The sequence below is a fragment of the Ursus arctos genome, unplaced genomic scaffold, assembly GCF_023065955.2.
Source record: "Ursus arctos isolate Adak ecotype North America unplaced genomic scaffold, UrsArc2.0 scaffold_25, whole genome shotgun sequence".
NCBI lineage: Eukaryota > Metazoa > Chordata > Mammalia > Carnivora > Ursidae > Ursus > Ursus arctos.
In genome coordinates, this window is record NW_026622930.1 from 44529983 (window position 1) to 44552208 (window position 22226).

Below are 22226 nucleotides of genomic sequence, written 5' to 3' on the forward strand. Positions count from 1 at the left end.
TGTCCATGTGGACTTCCCTCTAATTTTCTGTTTCACATTATTAAAGACAGGCTCACAATAAATGTTGTTGGGATGAACTTCCTGATTACAGTTACTTTTGAAAACCCTCCTTTCAAAATGATGACACTGATGAACAGCAACAGGACTGGAAAAAAAAACTCCATGAGAAGCTAAGCTTCTGATACAATATTTCCAAATGTTACACTTTTATTTACAAAGCCCATGGCAAATTTTCCTATCAGGCTTAAGGCTGAAGCTGTCATTTGTTAAGAATTTGTGACTTTCTCAATTTCTACAGTTTTAACTGCCAAATAAATGTAATTATACCACGTCTTAGAGAAAAAATTTAAAGAATAGTGAACTAGCTTACAATTAAAATCAGAAACAAAATTCTTGAGTCTTAAACAGCATGAAAAAATTTACATTAAAGTACATGACTATACAGCATAATATCCAATTCCTTAAGTTAACATGCTGAGAATACTGCTCTCTATACAATAGTAGTCTATATAACCAAGCATTTAATGCTAAAATGTATACTGCTATCTGACAAACTATTACTCAAAATACCTGAATACTTCATTTCTATTAAAAAAAAGGAAAGAAAATCTGAGATGTTACTATTTTCCTATTTTCTAGTAATTAAAAGCATACCTTGTATATAAATCATAGAGATTTTTGAGATACTGCTCTGCATCAGACTTCCTACATTCTTCTAACTGGTCTTTCACAAAACTCTGGAAAAAAGTCAACATTCTGTCAAGTAAATTATATATTTTTCTCTAAAATTATTCCACATTCTTGAATTATTCTGATTAAAATATAATAGAAAAGGCAATGCATAGAAAATATATCAATATAAAAAAATAGGTTTTTAATTTTTAATGCTTCTCATATTTACATGTTCATTTATAGCACTCTTGGGACTAAGTATTAAGAATTTCAAAATAACTTTTCTTTTGAAACTGGCCTTACCTTGCCTCATAAAGTACATTTTAAAAACAAAACCTGAGGCTCTACTGATAAAGTCAATTCCTTAAAGCAGCATTCCCCAAACTGTGGCCTGGGTAACCCTAGGGTCCCTTGAGACATTAACAGGCATTACTCTAAAATTAGGATATGCTGTACTTTACACTCTTGTTTCCAGAGAATCACAATACATATTAGTACTTTTAAAGGCTACTAAAAGTCATGAATTGTGTTTTAAAATCAAATACTTCTTTAATGTTGCTTAATCTGGTAGTAAACATAGTTTAGAAAATGTTGCTTTAATGTATAGTGCTATGGGAATCAAGGTTGTAAATTAAAATTACTGTGTTTTTTCTTTTCGTGTTAGTACATATTATAAAAAATTCTACAGATTGCACTTGTAATTCTTACTCAATTTCACAAATGCCATCTATTGGTCAGAGTAAGGACCCAATAAAAATTAAAATGTGAGGCTACCCCTTGACAACCTGTTATAACTACTATTGCTCCTGGAATAAATTTCAAATGTGCTCTGATGATGCTTAGTGATTATGATTAGCACCTTTTTTTTCTTGACGAACAATATTTTTTAAAAAAGCATGACACTGTCATTCCTTTCCCCTTCACTGAATAAATAGATTACTATCCCAAAGGGCATTACATGAATAAACTAAATTTTTAAAAAACTTTTAAAACACAGAGGAAAAAGAAAATCACAGATTGCCTTAAGAACTATTTAATCATTGTTTAAAATTACCTGTAGTTTGATTTCAAATACATTTTGAATAAGTTTAGCCAGTACTGTTTCTGGATTACTAAAGATATCTCCAACTTGTTTGTTCACCCGTTGACAAAGTATTGCTGCATCTTCAAATATATCATTTCTCAAGTAAGCACCCTAAATAGAGGCATTTTACATAGTGAATATATAATTTCTAAATGGTTTTAAAAATACATAAAATAAAATAAAATAAAATAAAATAAAATAAAGCATAAAATAAAATAAAATCCAATAAAGTATACTATTATGTTACCTCCTGGCACTGCTTTATATAAACATCAACACAATGGGAATAACCCTACGAAGAAGAAAGAAATACATTATCACAGTTCTGGTTTAACAACAATAATAGTAATAATCTCAATAAAAGAGTTATTATATGTAATAAAGCTATGTCTATGTCCTTATGAATCACCAGTAGTAATTGTTATGAGCTTAAATAAAATTAATCACAGAAAACTAATAATATAGTATCTGCTCCCAATTGCTTTCTATGAAATTGATCACCTGGTTCATATCCCTGCAGGATTTTAGAATGAAAGGACACTGAGGTATGAGTTCTGTACAGTCATTTTGCCCTATGATCACCTAGCCATCTCCTTCAACTCTAAAACACGTATACGTGTGCATGCACTCACACACACACAGATTCACAATCTTGAAAAAAGGTATACCTATGTATGTATTTCCTTCTTTACTCTCTTGGATTCAAAGCATTTGTGTTCTCCTGTAAGAATCTGAACAGAGCTGTACTTAACTGGCATTCTGGAAATTTACTTTTAAAATTGAATCTATTTTAGCAGAGCATATTTAAACAAATAATTTGTCATATTAAGTTCTCTATAATGATTTTTATTCATTAACAAATCATACATAAAAACAAGTTAAGTAATGCAAAGTATGCTATTGTCTCAAGAGCCATTCTCAATACTCATGCAGGTATTTTACTCAAATGAAAAGTCTGAAAAAATAACTTCTATTTCCCTACACAGATGCAAATATAAACAGATTTATATATATATATTTTTGTGTGGAGTTTCTCGGGGCACCTGGGTGGCTCAGCTGGTTAAGTGTCTGCCTTCGGCACAGGTCATAATCCCAGGGTCCAGGGATCAAGCCCAAGGTTAGAATCCCTGCTCAGTGGGGAGCCTGCTCCTCCCTCTCCCTCTGTAGCTCCCCCTGCTTGTGTGCTCTGTTAAATAAATAAATAAAATCTTAAAAAAAAAAAAAAGTGTCTTACGGTTTGCCTCCCTCTCTGTTTTTATCTTATTTTCCCTTCCCTTCCCCATGTTCATCCGTTTTGTTCCTTAAATTCCACATGAGTGAAATCATATGGTATTTGTCTTTTTCTGCCTTATTTTGCTTAGCATAATACACTCTAGTTCTATCCACATCACTGCAAATGGCAAGGTTTCATTCTTTTTGATGGCCGAGTAATATCCCAGTGTGTGTGTGTGTGTGTGTGTGTGTGTGTGTGTGTGTATACACCACATCTTCTTTATCCATTAATCAATCGATGGCATCTGGGCTCTTTCCGTATTTTGGCTATTGTGGACATTGTTGCTATCAACCTTGAGGTGCATGTGCCCCTTTGAATCAGTGTTTTTGTATTCTTTAGGTAAATACCTAGTAGTGCAATTGCTCAGTCATAGGGTAGTTCTATTTTTTATTTTTTTTATTTATTTTTTTTAAGATTTCAACTTTTTTAAGATTTTTTATTTATTTGACAGAGATAGAGACAGCCAGCAAGAGGGGGAACACAAGCAGGAGGAGTGGGAGAGGAAGAAGCAGGCTCACAGCGGAGGAGCCTGATGTGGGGCTCGATCCCATAACGCCGGGAACACGCCCTGAGCCGAAGCAGACGCTTAACGACTGCACCACCCAGGCGCCCCAGGGTAGTTCTATTTTTAACTTTTTGAGGAACCTCCATACCATTTCCAGAGTGGCTACACCAGTTGGCATTCCCACCAACAGTGTCCCTTTCTCCACATCCTCACCAACATCTGTTGTTTCCTGATTTGTTAATTTTAGCCATCCTGACTGGTGTGAGGTGGTATCTCATTGTGGTTTTGATTTGTAGTTCCCTGATGCCCAGTGATGTTGAGCATTTTTTCATATGTTTTCTCTGGAGAAATGTCTGTTCATACCTTCTGCCCATTTCTTGACTGGATTTTTTGTTTTTTTGGTGTTGAGTATGGCAAGTTCTTCACAGATTTTGGATACTAGCCCTTTATCAAATATGTCATTTGTAAATATCTGCTCCCATTCCATACACTGCCTTTTAGTTTTGTCAATTGTTTCCTTTGCTGTGCAGCTTTTTACCTTGATGAAGTCCTAATAGTTCATTTTTGCTTTTGTTTCCCTTGCCTCTGGAGATGTGTTTAGTAAGAAGTTGCTGCATCCGAAGTCAAAGAGGTTGCTGCCTGTGATCTCCTCTAGGATTTTGATGAATTCCTGTCTCACATTTAGGCCTTTCATCCATTTTGAATTTTGTGTATGGTGTAAGAAAGTGGTCCAGTTTCATTCTTCTGCATTTTGCTGTCCAATTTTCCCAATGCCATTTGTTGAAGAGACTGTCTTTTTTCCATTGGATATTCTTTCCTGCTTTTTCGAAGATTAGTTGACTACAGAGTTGTACATCAACTTCTGGGTTCTCTATTCTGTTCCATTGATCTACGTGTCTGTTTTTGTGTCAGTACCATACTGTCTTGATGATTACAGCTTTGTAATACAGCTTGAAGTCCAGAATTGTGATGCCACCAGCTTTGGTTTTCTTTTCCAACATTCCTTTGGCTATTCGGGGTCTTTTCTGGTTCCACAGAAATTTTAGGATTATTTGTTCCAGCTCTGTGAAAAATGCTGGTATTATTTTGATAGGGATTGCGTTGAATGTGCAGATTGCTTTGGGTAGTATAGACATTTTAACAATGCTTATTCTCCCCATCCGTGAGCATGGAATGCTTTTCCAATTCTTTGTGTCTTCCTCAATGCCTTTCGTAAGTTTTTTACAGTTTTCAGAGTACAGATCTTTTACCTCTTTGGTTAGATTTTTCCCTAGGTATCTTACGGTTCTTGGTGCAATTGTAAATGTGATCGATTCCTCGATTTCTCTTTTTGCTGCTTCATTATTGGTGTATACAAATGTAATAGACTTCTTTGCAGTTTTATTTCCTGTGACATTGCTGAATTTCTGTATCAGTCGTAGCAGTTTTTTGGTGGAGTCTTTTGGGTTTTCTACAGAGTATGTCATCTGCGAAGCGTGAGCCTGCCTTCTTCCTTGCTGATCTGGATGCCTTTTCTTTGTGTTGTCTGATTGCGGAGGCTAGGACTTCCAGTACTATGTTCAACAACAGTGGTAAGAGTGCACATCCCTGTTGTGTACCTGACCTTAGGGAAAAAGCTCCCAGTTTTTCCCCATTGAGGATGATAGTAGCTGTGGCTCTTTTATATATGGCCTTTATTATGTTTAGGTATATTCCATCTATTCCTACTTTCTTGAGGGTTTTTGTCAAGAAAAGATGCTATACTTTGTCAAATGCTTTTTCTCTATCTACTGAGAAGATCATATAGTTCTTATCCTTTCTTTTATTAATGTGGTGTATCACACTGATTGATTTGCAGATACTGAGCCACCTCTGCAGCCCAGGAATAAATCTCACTTGGTCATGGTGAATAATCCTTATAATGTACTATTGGATTTGATTAGCTAGTATCATTCTTGTTGAGAATTTCTGCATCCACGTTCACCAGGGATATTGGTCTGTAATTCTCCTTTTTAGTGGGGTCTTTGGTTTTGGGTCCAAGGTAATGCTGGCCTCATAGAATAGGTTTGCAAGTTTTCCTTCCATTTCTATTTTTTGGAACAGTTTCAGAAGAATAGCTATTAATTCTTCTTTAAATGTTTGGGAGAATTCTCCTGGGAAGCCATCTGGCCCTGGACTCATTTGTTGGGAGATTTTTGATTACTGATTCAATTTCTTTGCTGGTTATGGGTCTATTCAGGTCTTCATTTTCTTCGTGTTTTAGTTTTGGTAGTTTATATGTTTCTAGGAATTCACCGACTTCTTCCAGATTGCCAAATTTGTTGGCATATAATTGCTCATAATATTCTCTTATAATTGTATTTCTGCAGTGTTGGCTGTGATCTCTCCTCTTTCATTCATGATTTTATTTATTTGGGTCCCTTCTCTTTTCTTTTTGATAAGTCTGGCTAGGGGTTTATCAGTTTTGTTAATTCTTTCAAAGAACCAGCTCCTAGTTTTGTTGATCTGTTCTACTGTTTTTTTTTTTTTAATTTCTATATCATTTATTTCTGCTCTAATCCTTATTATTTTCCTTCTCCTGTTGGATTTAGGCATTATTTATTGTTCTTTTTCCAGCTCCTTTAGATGTAAAGTTAGGCTGTACATTTGAGACTTTTCTTGCTTCTTGAGGAAGGCCTGTATTATTATATACTTCCCTCCTAAGACCACCTTCGCTGCATCCCAAAGGTTTTGGACTGTCTTGTTTTCATTTTCATTTGCTTCCATGTATTTTTTAATTCTTCTTTAATTTCCTGGTTGACCCATTCATTCTTTAGTAGGATGTTCTCTACCTTCCTAGTATTTGTGGTCTTCCCAAACTTTTTCTTGTGGTTGACTTCGGTTTCATAGCACTATGGTCTGAAACTAAGCAAACTCTATTTCTTTTTTTTTTTTTTTTTAAGATTTTATTTATTTATTTGACAGAGAGAGACAGCCAGAGAGAGAGGGAACACAAGCAGGGGGAGTGGGAGAGGAAGAAGCAGGCTTCCCAGCAGAGAAGCCTGAGGTGGGGCTCGATCCCAGAACGCTGGGATCACGCCCTGAGCCGAAGGCAGACGCTTAACGACTGAGCCACCCAGGCGCCCCGCAAACTCTTTCTTTAAGCAACTTCTTTGTAGAAATACAACGCCATATAGGGATTCTTTTCCTAATGCAAATTCTAAGAAGACAATATTCCTTTGTATTACCACCTGAGATCCTCTGAATTTAATTTAAATCTTTTACTAGTTACATTCTATCTACTCTCTGGTTCCTACATTCCACCAGATATTTAAGGCTAAATCTTCTAATGACCTAGTTCATAACATGTTTGACTGAAAAAATAAATTAAAAAACAAGAAGATAGCATGATTTTCTGTGTCAACCTACATAAAAATTAACTGATAAAATATTAATATTGAATATAAAATAATATTAAATACCTAAAATTTAACATTTATAGAGATCTGAAATGTACAAATTGTTCAAAATAATAAAAATTATCACTATGATATAGTCCTACAACTATAATAAAATCAGAGACTATACTATATAGAATTTATATAATCTCCACAATCTTAAAAACTAAACTTCGTTTTTATTACTATTTACCTTAAAATGAAGCAAAACTGCTGCTACTTCTCTCATTCTGGAGATTTCACCTCTTCTTTGAGCACTAGTAAACTCCTGAATCAGTTGGCATTCTAAATCATGGTATTTACCTAAACATATAAAGAAAGTCATTCATCTACAATGAGACATTCAAGGTATCCGAGTTATATACAAACATATGAATTATTTACAAATACTATGACTATGGATCTAACTTTCTTTTTAAAGAATTACAAAAACAATATGAGATTATAGGCAGTGAATTTAGCCCTTATAATATACTATGATATCTAAATCTATATTTTCAAGACAATAAAATCTTCCAACCAGTAAAACAGCTGAACTCCTGTGGTCTGACTACCATTTACCACTGATAATTAAAAAAGCAGCTGACTGAGATAAACCTCTAGATGTCATTTCCGACACTAGTAATGACTGTTTCAAGGAAGAGGAAGTTAAACTCAGGGATGGGGTGGGAGGATGACGTTGTTTCCACTATCTCTCCTTTTACTATTTTTTTTTTCTATTACACCAGTATTTTTATCATCTATTCAAAACTAAATACTTTTAAATACTATTTCAAATACTTTTAAATACTATTAAAAACTTACTTGCAATTTTGGATTTTACTTCTGAAAACCTGAAAGATAAAAATCAATGGTAAGTTTCATTAGTAGTGACAAATGTACCATAGTAATCTAAGATGTTAATAAAAGGGGAAAAATAATCTGGGGAGTATAAGGGAAGCCTTTGTACTAAAGGTCATCATTGAAAAGGAAGGAAGGAAAAGAAGGGGAGGGAGCGAGGAAAGAAAGAAAAGAAAGAAAGAAAAGAAAAGAAAGAAAAGAAAAGAAAAAAGAAAGAAAAGAAGATTCCAAGAAAGAAAAGAAAAAGAGAAAGCCTGGGGCACCTGGATGGATCAGTGGTTAAGAGTCTGCCGTCTGCCTTTGGCTCAGGTCATGATCCCAGGGTCCTGGGATCAAGCCCCGCATCGGGCCCCCCGCTCAGCAGGAAGCCTGCTTCTCCCTTTCCCACTTCCCCTGCTGGTGTTCCCTCTCGCTGTGTCTCTCTCTGTCCAATAAATAAATAAAATTAAAAAAAAATCCTTTACCTCTAAAAAAAGAGAGAGACAGAAAGAAAGAGAGAAAGAAAGCCAGAAGGGAAAGAGTACGGACAATAAGCAGACCAGGTAACAAAGCTGAATTTGGGCAATTCAGATGGGGTAGCTGGTTCTCATTTATGAAATTCACACTGAATAACCAATAACTTCTTAAAGAGGGGGAAGTTCTATATGAGGCATTAACAACTCCACCCCCAGCCCCAAAACTGAGCTGCTGTCCCAACACATATTCATTAACATTTTAGATTCCTTGATAATTGTCTATTTGCCCCTTCTGTTGGGATTTTTTCATATAAAATTTCATTATTTTTATTTAAAAGAAAAACAATGATAAAATAAATATATGAAAAATAAAAGAGACGCCATAAAAAGGACCCAGCAACGTGTCTTATAGACTGACCATTCAATCTTTGCAAATTCAGAAACTAAAATATCACATACCACCATACACTAGAAATTTTTAAAATCTTAAATATCAAGGGAGAAGGTAAATCATGGAAAATTAATGTTGAGAGATCCTACGCAATCAGTTTAGAGAGAGGAGGGTGGCTGGCAAAAGAGATGCAAAGACAGAAAAAGAAGGTAATAAAAATTTAGAGAGTTATACTAAATTGATGTATCAAAGTCATGGTGGATTAGAGTGCATGTAAGGCCATATCATCTTTCTGAAAAAATTAAATTTAATTAGGATATATATACACAATTTCAAGGCTCAGTAGAGGCTAAAACAAAACTATAAGTATGTAACTGAGAAGTGAAAGAAGATGAGTATATGTAGACTAGGATGGAGAGATTAACCAATAATTATTAAGCACCTGTTGTGAGCCACACATTTTACCCACTTAAATAAATGGTCCAACTCTGAAATGAGATAGAGGTTTTTGTGGGTGATTTTAAAAATCATTACTAATGAAGCACCTGGCTGGCTCAGTCAGTACGGCATGAAGCTCTTGATCTCTGGGTTGTGAGTTCAAGCCCCATGTTGGATGTAGAGATTACTTAAATAAATAAACTTTAAAAATCAATCTATCAATCAATCAAGGAGATAGGGATGATAGTTCCTGGTGAGGATAAAGCAATATACTGAAATATTTATATTTTGACAATCCCATTTCTTTTCTAATTTATTTTTAAGTATGTATTTATTTTAAAGATTTCATTTATTTATTTGAGAAGAGAGGGAAGAGGGGAGGGGCAGAGGGAGAAGCAGACTCCCACTAAGCAGGGAGCCTGACAAGGGGCTCGATCCCGGGACCCTGGGATCATGACTTGAGCCGAAGGCAGACGCTGAACCAAATGAACCACCCAGGTGTCCTTCAAAGTATATTTTAACACAAAATATGAACTAAATCTCTTCAATAAATTGTAGTAATATAACAAAAGTTTTTTCTCATATAACCATGTTTTAATGACTTAATGCTTCTTTATAAAATAAATGAGAATATCTTTCTGACCCTAGTAAAATAATATTTTAATAAACAAAACAGAACTATTCATAAAAAAAATCATGAGCCATAATGCTGGGAAAATATAAGATTATTAGCAATAGCTAAATGATACATGACCATCACTGCTAATCCTATATGATGATTCAGAGTTGGGATAAAATAAGATATATTTTGGGGGTAGGAAATTCATTCTCACCCTATGTTTGTATTGCAAGCTTTAAGTATAGCAATACATTTACATTCTACCTGTACTCAAGAATCCTCAAGTACTGCCAAAAGTAGTAACAGATATATTGTCTATTAGATGAAGACTTATTTTTTTCAGACATTCATATGAGGAAACTACTACTACCAAGATTTTATTTAAAAAAGTCTGACATTCTATGGACTAAAGGAAATCATGAAAAAAATCTTCTTCATAAAGTTTCTTTTAAAATGAAACCATTAATACCTGACTTTAAAGCAAGGTTTCTTAACCTGATGTCCCTAAGGAGTCTGTGGATAGGCTAAGAGTCTAAAATCCCATGAAGATGCATATAATAATCTGTGTGTATCTGAGTTATTTGAAGAAACTTTATAGCTTTCATCAGCTTTTCAAAAGTGTCTAAAACCCTAAGAAGTTAAAGAATTCTCATCTAAATATAAGAAAAAAACAGCTGAATGACCCCATGTTTAAATTTTCCCTGTCCTCTCCCACCCAGGTTATCAAAGTCCAAAAAATAAAAATTCAAAATATCACATTAGTAAATTTCAAAATTCTCCTTCAGCAATTTCTTTTCAGAAGAAAGGCAAAGGATTAAAAGTATTTCAAGGTACATCATTACATGCAGATATTAAGAGACCATATTTTTTCAATCAACTACTATATACTATGTGTTGTACAAAGGGGGTATTCAATAAATTCTTGTTGAATAAGCAAAACCATTCAGTTTTTAAATACAAGTTTATCTATAAATTACAGCACATATCCAAATTAGCTCTTGAGAAATAAACTTGCCTGTCAAAAGGTAACTCCTGGGCAATTAGGTGCAACTTCTGAATGATGTCCGCTGCCTCCTTTATCTATTCAAAAATAAATGAAAGCAGTAATTAAAAAGAAAAACCTTATGCATATCAAAAATAGTTTTATACTTGAAAATAGCCCATAGACCTTCACTCCAACAATTTTCTTTTAAAATCCACAAAAATAAAACCTTGCAAGCAACAGAAAGACATCTGGGATATCACCAATAATGAATCAATAAAATACAACATAAACATTTGTCTTTCTGGTATTGAAATTTTGTAACTTTATAAAATGCCACAGTCCCTTCCCAATGAAACCTGCAGTTCAAATTTACTTGGAAAAAATTCAAGTCCTTGCTTGCTGAAAGCAGCAATGTTTCTTCTGGTTTATGAACCCAAAAAAGATAACTAAGATTTATGAAAAAAATACAGATCATATTGCTGCATTTATCTCACTTTAAGCTAAATGCATAAAACAAAAACACCTGTCATTTAATAAATACATAACTTCATAAAACTTGTTCTAAAAGCAAAGACAGAATTTAATATGAAGTCTCCTGAATGAAATACGGTACAAAAATGTGTGTATTTATTTAAGTTGTAGAACTAAAGGACTAAGGTCAAGGGTCTAAAGTTCTTTTTTTTTTTTTTTTTTTTAAGATTTTATTTATTTATGTGACAGAGAGACAGCCAGCGAGAGAGGGATCACAGCAGGGGGAGTGGGAGAGGAAGAAGCAGGCTCGTAGCGGAAGAGCCTGATGTGGGACTCGATCCCGGATCGCCAGGATCACGCCCTGAGCCGAAGGCAGACGCTTTAACGACTGTGCTACCCAGGCGCCCCAAGGGTCTAAAGTTCTTAAAATGCAAATATGTGACACTGCTTATTTACACTAATGTGTAGGGGAGTTATGTAATATTCACTTTTTCTTTAAATGTCACATAAGTACTGAGTTTTAGTTTCGCACACCTTTAGTAACTGATTTTATAATCACTTTCTTTTACACTAAAAAATAAAAAGACATTCCTAAAAACATGAAGGAAGAGCTAAAAACATTACTATAGTTGTAAGTACTCATGTGAAGACTGGCAAGCAACAGTGGAAAACAGCAGGGCCAAAGAAAGGGTATCACTGTTGTCAAACAATAGTGAATATAGCATTTCAGTTTCAGTTATCTCTTCTCTCCTAGTCAGCATGTCACTGTCATTTTCAGTTGTCAAACACTCACTCAATCCTGCTGCACATGGGCACAAGTACTACTGCAGGATCACTTCTCAGCATGCCATTTAGTTGGACTAGCAATGTCCATCCTTTTCTCCTCACCAATATTCCCTTCAGAAAAGACCTGCCTGGTCCACAGCCAGTTCTGCTTCCATCTGGAATTTGTTCTTATCTTTTAAGAGATAGAAGTCCCTATTGTGTGCCGTCTGCAAACTCTGCTTAAATGTAGGAGGAGTATAGTAGCAAGTAACACTTGATTTTATTGAATTTCTATGGGTAATTATTTTGTAAAAATCACGGTTATCTATCGGTTAAAATGTACTACAACAGAAAGTACAGAAATCGTCAAATCCACAATCTAATCATTTGCTTACTTCTAGAGTGAGGTGAGACTACCCATGCTAGCAAACAGTGTTAAAGATAAGCAGAGTCATCAGGCATTATCTACATGAAGCACAATGAGCTGTGATTCTACGGAGAAAAACTAACATATTTTGTAAGAACAGAGTTAAGAGAAAAAATATAATATGAACATAAAATAGGTCTTTTCTAGAGAAGAAAATCAGAAGATTCTGACAAACAAAGATTAAAAAAACAAAAATGACTATGGAGCAGGAAGAAGATATGTTGATTATCTTATCCCATTCCAATTCCTTCCACAATCATACACTTCCCTAGCTATGTGGGTGATTTCACTTTTCTTTCCTTTGGGAAGGTAGAAATTGAGATAGACAGAAGTTCATCTGATAATTAGCAATCTAATAACATATATGAGTTCCTAAGTGTAGTTAACTGTGATAGTACCAACCCAAAAATAATGATTCACAATTAGCAAACAGTAACCCAAAACTTATGGGAGACACGAGAGAAAAACCAGACAATCGGGGAAAAAAGGAAGAAAATATAAGTAAAAAGGAACACAGGCACCTGGGTGGCTCAGTCAGTTGAGTGTCTGACTCTAGATTTTGGCTCAGATCATGATCTCAGGGTCATGAGATCGAGCCCCACCTTGGGCTTCCTGCTCTGTGCTCAGCAGGGAGTTGGCTTGAGATTCCCTCCCTTTCCCTCTCCCCCCTCACATGTGTGCACACTCTCTCTCTCTCCCGAACAAATAAATATTAAAAAAAAAAAAAGGAACACAAGATGAAAGCAAATGGGATGTAGAAGAAAGTGAAGCAAAGAAGAAGAGGAATTCCTTAAAAACTATTAGTCTATATTTGCACATCAAAAATTACAGATAGCTAGGTGACCAAGTAAATGAACTAGCGATATGAAGACTTTTTCTTTCAATTAAAACCTCAAAACTTAAGAGGTCACAATACCAAGAACTATACAATTCCCTGAGGATAATTAAAATGTTTTTAAAAGTGTAAACAACTTAATTTCATGATGTAAAATATTACAAGCAATACAAATCACATTCAAAAATATGTATGATCAGTCATATTTTTTTCCCTAGATCCTAAATGGCTGCAACAGGAAAACTCACTTTGGATAAAATATCTGCATTTGGTTTATAACAGAATAAACAGATTACATAATCGTACAGGTATAATTCAAGGTAATCCAAGTTATAAAATTTAAATCATATATAATTTTTCACGTTTAAAACATATTTATAATATGCATAAATATATACTTTTATATTATAAATATATATTAGTAAACATAAAATAAAAGCATTCCATAAACTATCCTGGAAAGCAGTTCATTGTTCAAGCATTGGAGTGTGTGTATGTATGTATATTAACTCTTACACTTAAAAATCACATAAATCTAATAAAAGCTAGATATAGCCACTGTTTTAACAGTGTTTAAGTATGACAACGTTCTTAACGTTAATCTTGTCAATTCAACTTTATACCATAAATATAATTGCTTAAACTAATTATTTAAAATACTGTCTTTTCCTTAGAGGAATTATGTGTAATATGTAACTGTTTTTTCAAAGGTCTCTAAAAATTATAAATTCTATAAGCTTATATAGTCCCTACTCACAAAAATGTGTAGCTTAATTCAAAATAAACTTCAACAATACTTAACCTTTAACATTCCGCTATCAAAAACATTCCATGGAATAAACTTGGAATAATTCAGGAAGACTGTATTCATATATTAGTGGACAATGTTGCCATATGCATATACTATCTACAACAGTATCTATTTTTTCATGCATTTTGATTTTTCCCCCTGGGAGGAAGAAAGTCAGCTAAATAACCTCCTTTCAAGATTGTAGAACAGCCAATACCATGTGTCCTTAGACCAGTATTAAGTGACTAGTGCTATGAGAAGGATTAACATAAACAATTCGGATTTTTCAATTCTAACTTTAGTCCAAACTATGCTTGAATTCTTTAGAAGAGCTCTTTATTCAAGTAATAGAAATTAGAAGCTCTGAATTCCTTGTTCAGAAATACTTCAGCCTATCTATCAGTGATTCAGGTCAGACTATATCCTCACCCAGTGGAATATAACCATTTAATTCTGTTAATATTAAAAGTCAACTATGGAAAAGAAATACATATTAATACAGTTACTTCAGCATTTTCAAAACATACATAATTTCATAAACAAAAATTCCATACAATTCTGCAATTAAAAATCTGAATATACACACTTCATCAGTAATCTGCAGGCAAGTGTACTAATACACACTTCAGAACAATAAAAAGTTTTAATAAGTCAGCTACTCGGTGTTTTGAAAGTAATAATTGGAAAGTAATAAATGTAGTTCATAATTTGGGCATTGTTATTAATGATGCAGGTGTTTTTATCCTTCTGACAGTACTCACCTTTTCAGAATTTGTAAAAACATCAGATTTCAATTCTCCATCTAGAAACTCATTAAAGTATTTCATCAATTTCTGAGCCTCTACTGCCCGTTGTCTAGGTGTGTTTACCCCTTCCAACTGGTCTCCAAGGTGACAGACCTTGGTTGCTACGTAGCTGATGTGCTCATCTAATTCTTGGAAATGTTGGAAGGCAACCTAGGAAAAATGCACATAAGCATAAAATATAATCAGAGAACCCAATTTATAAGTGAATTCATATCACTAGGAAGATCGGTAGGAGAAGAAAGGGATAAAGAAAGGGGGGGTAATCAGAAGGGGGAATGAAGCATGAGAGACTATGGACTCTGAGAAACAAACTGAGGGCTTCAGAGGGGACGGGGGTGGGGGAATGGGATAGGTCGGTGATGGGTATTAAGGAGGGCACGTATTGCATGGAGCACTGGGTGTTAAATGCAACTAATGAATCATTGAACTTTACATCAAAAACCAGGGATGTACTGTATGGTGACTAACATAATATAATAAAAAAATATTATTATAAAAAAATAAATAAGTGAATTCATATCAAAATTAGACCATCATCTCATTCCTACTCTCTAACTTAGGTAACTAAAGATAACATAGAAGTTACATGTGAGCTAAACTACAGAAACAATTTATGCCCATTAGCACTACATGATCTGAAAACTTTTTAACAAAGTTGCATACTTTTATACCTTTAACTATTAAAATAATATTTTATCATGAACATTTGTTAAGCAATAAAACAGCATCCTGTTTAACAATATTCCCAGTGTACAATTTAGTGCTAAACAATGATTCTGAAATCAATGAACTAAGTATCAAAGGGACCAGTGATCTGAACAATTTGCTTGCTAATACAGAGTCAAAAATGTCAGAAATAAAAGGCACTAATTAAAAATAGAGTATTTAACATTTATTTTACATATTTGAAGAGAAATGCTAGTATTAGAAATAAGGTAAGATGGTTCTTGCCCTGTTTTGAAAACATAAAAGACTATAACAATTATTCAATCGAAGCAAAGGTACAATACTTCCTAACATATTCTTCCTTTTTTTCCAGGGTACACAGATTATCCTGTGGTATTTGAAAATTATGTACAATGAATGCCTTAGAATTGCCAATAACAAAGTTGCTGATAATTCAGTTTGGCACTTTTGTTCTCACTTTAAGTTAAGAGGTGAGGGAGGTGGGAGCTGTAAACATTCACAAGGACTTCCTCTGTGCCAGACACTGTTCTAAGCATATTACATGTCTTTACTTATTTCATCCTTATAACAACCTATTTTATAGATGGAAAAAACCAAGGCACAGGGAAGTTGTTTGAGATTATATAGCTAGTAAGTGGCAGAGCAGACTGTCTCCAAAGCTTGTTAGATTAACTATTAATACTATTATTATTACCAAGAGAAAACTGCCTTATAAGTATTAAATCTATCACTTTGACTACTTAAAAACACATTTTCTATCTTATGTAAATTACTGACTTTATTAAATATTTTTTCACAGCCACATATACTCAAGTGAAGGAAATCAAATAAATAAAATTTGAGCAGAAATCAGTTTGTTAATCCCTAACACTAAAGAACAAACAGCCGCTGGGAGGCAGCAATGCTGAACAGGACTTCATGAACTATACTTATAAAGGGCAATCAAGTTCCAGATCAGGCTCAGGCTGTAAAAGGGGTTCACAGGTTCCAGATTCAGTTTAGGACTTAAGAATGGCTTAGAAGTTTGGCCTACTTATACCAGGGCCAGGCTAGTGATTTGATTTTACTTCAAAATGGATTGAGAAAGAGTTCTGTATCCACTCTCCCCATAGTTATATTACAGTTCTCATGGGGGTATATACCCTAGGACTTCTGTAAAGCTTCCCAGATTAGGGAAAAATCTGATCCAGGCAAAAGCTGTTCTGGTATTACTTTGTTTTATGCTTAATGAGAATACAAATGACTAGCTAAATAGCCAAGCTAATCATGAGCCCCTAAAAATGCAGGTCTGCTTAAGTGTCACTCTTCAAAGTTTGCACTGTGACTGTACTGGATACCACTCCAACCTAGGAAGGTAGTACTGTGATCCCAAACCACAGATCAACAGCAAGTCAGTGCTGAAGAGTGCCTGATAACAATTCACTGACATTTTTCCCCAGGGATGGGAACAGCTGAGAGAAACCTCAATGGTTACTATTATTTGACTGGAGTTTTTAAAGAACTTAATAGTGGAAGGAAATAAAGATATTATAACCTGTGTAAACTATTCATAGCTTAACTGTTTACCTGATTGCTCTTCTGGAGCTCCTGTACCTTCTTGGCAAATTCCTTGGCTTCTTTCTGACACTGTTGCTCTAGTTTCTCTACTTTTCTTTGAATCCTTTCATCCATTATCTGTAGTTCCTGAATATGATTTACAAATTCTTCTAATAATCTAATAGAGGAAAATCAGAATGTGTATCAATCCATCTATGATTAATCATTAGGAACTGGCCAGTTCACTTGTAGTAAGTATCAATTAGCACTCCTTGAGGTAGGGATGATCATGTTAATTTTCTCAAGAGCATTTTAGGGATTATCTTTGACGTGAATGAAAATCTCACCCTGAATCTCTACCTTCCAGGATAGAAACCACTTTTATAGAAAATAGTCAAAAAGATAAAAACACATATATTTAAATATATATAACATAAAAATATTTTTATAAAATATATAAAAATAACATTGTGCATTGCAGGGAAAGGTGACTTTCTGTTCCTCTGATTTACAACTATACTTAAAACAACATACTCAACATGTTTTTATTTTAGAGATATAACCAATCTTCTCTAATTTATTACTAATTGGAGAAAATATCAAATTCTTATAATGCAATAAAATCCCTCCCCTCACACCAGTTAAAATCCTTCTCTAAAATAAAAGAAATATAAAAGAAAATAAACCCCTAACTTCTAATGCTTGTGTCTTTATTGGCCAAGTATTATTAACTAAAATCCCTTTACACATTGGAAGGAATTTCAATAGTCACCTTTATTCCAAACACAAATTTGTACTAGATTGGATCTATGGGGAAAAAAACATTTTTACTTCACCTTTTAGGATCAAAAGCTTCAGGACCCCCTCTAGAGCCACCTCCTGGGGTTCTCCACACAAGTCGTTCAATATACTCATCTGCCACAAAAGGCTCCTAGTTTACAAAATAAATGTTCTTTAAAAAACTTTCATAGAAGATAACTTAATGCTACTTGCAAAAATGAGATAGGTTATACTATGTGAGAGCTTAAAATGGAATTAAATTACCATTTAAACGCATCAATATTATTAAAATGTACAAGGCTTTTTCATTTTAAAAAATCAACAAATTAATAAAAATTAGGATATTAGACTACTAGAACAGTATTATGGCTACTTAGAACATCCCAACGAAAAATGAGCAAAGGACACAATTTATAGAAGACATACAAGAAACATGAAACATCTGTGGCCTCACTAATAATCAAATAAGGTCAAATTATCACCTTTTTTTAACCTCACACACTGACAAAGTGGGTGTTTTTTTTGGTAATTATAATATGCAATATAGGAGAGGGTAAACTGAAATTCACACTCATTTTTATTAGAAACATTAACAGGTACAATATTTTTGGAGGGCAACAGATAATGATTTGGTAACATCAACAGTATTACAAATGCTCATACCGTTTAACCCAGTAATTCTACTTTTAAAAATTCTAAGGGAGGGGTGCCTCCGTGGCACAGTCGTTAAGTGTCTGTCTTCGGCTCAGGGCGTGATCCTGGCGTTCTGGGATCGAGCCCTACATCAGGCTCCTCTGCTGGGAGCCTGCTTCTTCCTCTCCCACTCCCCCTGCTTGTGTTCCCTCTCTCGCTGGCTGTCTCTATCTCTGTCAAATAAATAAAATCTTTAAAAAAATTAAAAAAAATAAAAAAATAAAAATTCTAAGGGAAAAGCAGATATGAACACAACAATTTTTGCAGAATGTTCACTGAGTATTCTGTATAATATCGAAAAATTGTTTACATAAATATTAAATAAAATCTTTATTGAAAAATGATGACAAACTTACAGGATGAAAAACTATGTTCCTATTAAAATCATGCTGAAAAAAATTAAATGCAATGAGAAAAATGTTTACATATAATACTGATGAAAAAAGCAGGATACAGTTCTCTATACTGTCTCAGAAAAAAAGCATTAATTATGAAAAAAAAATATTAGAGTAGAAGACCCAATCAAGAAACTAAACATTCAAATGTTCACCATTGGCTGACAATGAATTTTTTAGACTAATACACACTAATTTACATATTTTTCATACTACCTTCTTTCATGCAAATGGATATCATATATTGCCTCCCACTTAGCATGTAACTTAAACTAGTAGCAATTGCTGGTGATTTCTGTTTGAATTCTCATATGTGCAAAATTTTCCATTTGTTAATCATATTTTAAAAATACATTTTCATTAATAAACATTCACTGAACAATAAAATTTCCAGTGCCACTCACTCTGCTAAGCTTTGGAATAAAAAGATATATTAAAAAACTGTAACCTCGGGGCGCCTGGGTGGCACAGTGGTTAAGCGGCTGCCTTCGGCTCAGGGCGTGATCCCGGCGTTATGGGATCGAGCCCCACATCAGGCTCCTCCGCTGTGAGCCTGCTTCTTCCTCTCCCACTCCCCCTGCTTGTGTTCCCTCTCTCGCTGGCTGTCTCTATCTCTGTCGAATAAATAAATAAAATCTTTAAAAAAAATAGGGGCACCTGGGTGGCACAGCGGTTAAGCGTCTGCCTTCGGCTCAGGGCGTGATCCCGGCGTTCTGGGATCGAGCCCCACATCAGGCTCCTCCACTAGGAGCCTGCTTCTTTCTCTCCCACTCCCCCTGCTTGTGTTCCCTCTCTCGCTGGCTGTCTCTATCTCTGTCGAATAAATAAATAAAAAATCTTTAAAAAAAAAAAATCTTTAAAAAAAATAAAAAATAAAAATAAAAAAAATAAAAAACTGTAACCTCTAGAAACACACAGCCTAATAGGGGAAAGATTACAAATAAAGAATGCAATCGTATGGGATAAATAAAGTTAAGAACATGTGCAAACTTTATTATTAACACTGCTGAGTAAGTTGTCACTTCAACAGGTAGTTAGACAATAGAAATGTGATATTTATTAATTCAGCAAATTTTGCTGAGCAACTGCTATATGCTGAGCGTAGTGGTAAGCACTAAGAATATAGATGTTAATTCAATAGACAGCGTTCCTGCAAGGCCTCATAGAAATTATCTTTTAGGTAAGGATGCCAACATTAAACAAGTACAGACATAACTAGTTATAACTGTAAGTGTAAGCGAAAGCAAAGTCCTGGATCTAAGACTATACAATGGGAACAGACATCATGGGAAGACAGTAAGGGATAGAAGACTGGCAAGAAGTAGGCATTACATCAGGCAAACTTTCTGAAGACCTAACACTTAAGCTGAGACTAGAATAAAGAAGAAAAAATCAGCCAGACAATAATGGAACAAATATTTTTCCTGACCATTAGGGGTAGATAGAACTTCATCTATTAGAGGATCTGGGAAGTAAGACGGACTAGATCACAAGAACCACATCTGGAGGAACATGAGAGATGACAATTAAGGCCAACAGATAATAATCTTGTTCTTTTTTATCATCATCATTATCATCATCATCATCATCATCTCATCATCATCACCACCACCACCACACTGGGACTTGAAAGAATCATTCACCAGTCTGATGTGAGAGGAAGAATGAGAGGATGAATTTCAGTCAGACTAAGAATAGCCATCATGATAAGAACAGGAAGATGTACCAACAAGAATAACATCTCACATGAATACTTTACATGTATTACCTCATTTACTACTCTCTTCATGAGACCTGTAAGGAAGGTCCTACTTTATCTACACTTTATGATGAGGAAACTAAGATTAAGAGAGGTTAATTACTTAACCAAGGTAACACAAGCTGAGTTGAGATTTAAATCATTCTGTTCTACTGCTATGTAAAACTGTTCCTTTAGGTTCCTTGTACCTAAAGTTAGATGGTAAGGATAACAGGTGAAGCTAAAAAGGTAAAAACTGCCACATGAAGGCATATGCACATCACTGATCGTGTCTTTTAAATTTTCTACTTATATTTATAAATATTCTAATCATATGACACACTAATAATGCAAACCAATAAGTTTATCAGACAACTGATACACTGTCTATGCCTATCTGTAGATAGAATCCAATATCAACTTTCAAACTGGTTCATATTTTATAAGAAAACCTTTATGACTGTTAAAATCACTAATTGCTAAAAGAAAAAAGTAAACATCAAGTAGCAAGAACACAAAACAACGGAAATAGGTATTAAAAAAATTTAAAGGCTTAACATTTACTATAAAAGTCTCATTCATAGTAGTCAAATAACTGAAAAATAGGAGTCATATTAATGCAGTTTCTCTCATAAGATTTCCATTATAGGAAAGCTATCTCATAGGATGAATGCATAGAAAGTAAACAATATTGTTAGCTACTTTAAAAAAAAAAATCAGTTTATCCATGTGCTGACATGTTTGAGAATTAAGTCCTAAGGGTAAATTAGATATCCCACAAAGGAAAAATTTTGGCCCTCTGAAATATAATTAACTCATTTAGCAAACATACCACCTTTTAAATAATCATACCTCTTCTCTGTCTACTTCATTTCTGCTGAGACAAAAGTTAGTGTATGTCTAACAATTCTTAATTTACATATATAAATTGGGAAACATTGACTCAAGATAAAGGAATTTATGTTTAGAGCTACTCAGAACTTTAGAAACTGAGCTACTTAGAAACTTAACAAAATCTGATAAGCATATGAAATACTCCTAAATAATGATGAAATGTTGACAATAGCTAATTTTTAAGTGATTACTATGTGCCTAACACCTTACATACTTAATCTCATTTAATACTTACAAGTTTATGAGGTAGGTTTTATCAATATTGATTCATTTTATACCTATGGAATTGTGTGATACAAAAAGGTTATTTAATCCAAGGTCACAAAGATTTATCTGATTTCGGAGGTCCAAATTTTCACTTCTGGTAAAATCCAGAGCCTTTTCTTTAAAAGAGGCTAAATTAATTTAGGAAGTAGTCAGCTCTTCCAAAAGTCCACAATATTCCCATAAATAACTTTACATAGTAATCATGGTCCTTTTCCCTATCACTTTTTACACATGCACACTTATGTAAATACTTAATAATCGTAGTTCTCATGTGTTATTAATTTCACTTATTATTCAGTGGTTGCAATTTTCAACTTTCAAATTTCACTGAAATTTACACTTTTCGTTAATTTCAATATATCAGTTTTACTAAATGATGTATGTCCAAAAATGTATACATCAACAGACAAATATTACTGACATGGTAAAAAATAAGCATTTTTTTCATATGAAATATTTCAATT

General features: G+C 34.0%; 1 protein-coding gene across 1 annotated transcript in view; it reads right to left on the reverse strand.

Moving 5' to 3' along the window:
• EXOC5 (exocyst complex component 5) overlaps positions 1-22226 on the reverse strand; it is a 57337-nt gene that overhangs the window by 21254 nt on the left and 13857 nt on the right. Inside the window, exons 2-10 of the mRNA XM_026480311.4 lie at positions 17832-17926; positions 17026-17173; positions 14728-14922; positions 10709-10773; positions 7755-7783; positions 7144-7253; positions 2004-2048; positions 1727-1867; positions 655-737 (exon numbers count right to left, since the gene is read on the reverse strand). Of these exons, the coding sequence (XP_026336096.1) occupies positions 655-737; positions 1727-1867; positions 2004-2048; positions 7144-7253; positions 7755-7783; positions 10709-10773; positions 14728-14922; positions 17026-17173; positions 17832-17926 (911 nt within the window). The remainder of the gene's footprint in view (positions 1-654; positions 738-1726; positions 1868-2003; positions 2049-7143; positions 7254-7754; positions 7784-10708; positions 10774-14727; positions 14923-17025; positions 17174-17831; positions 17927-22226) is intronic.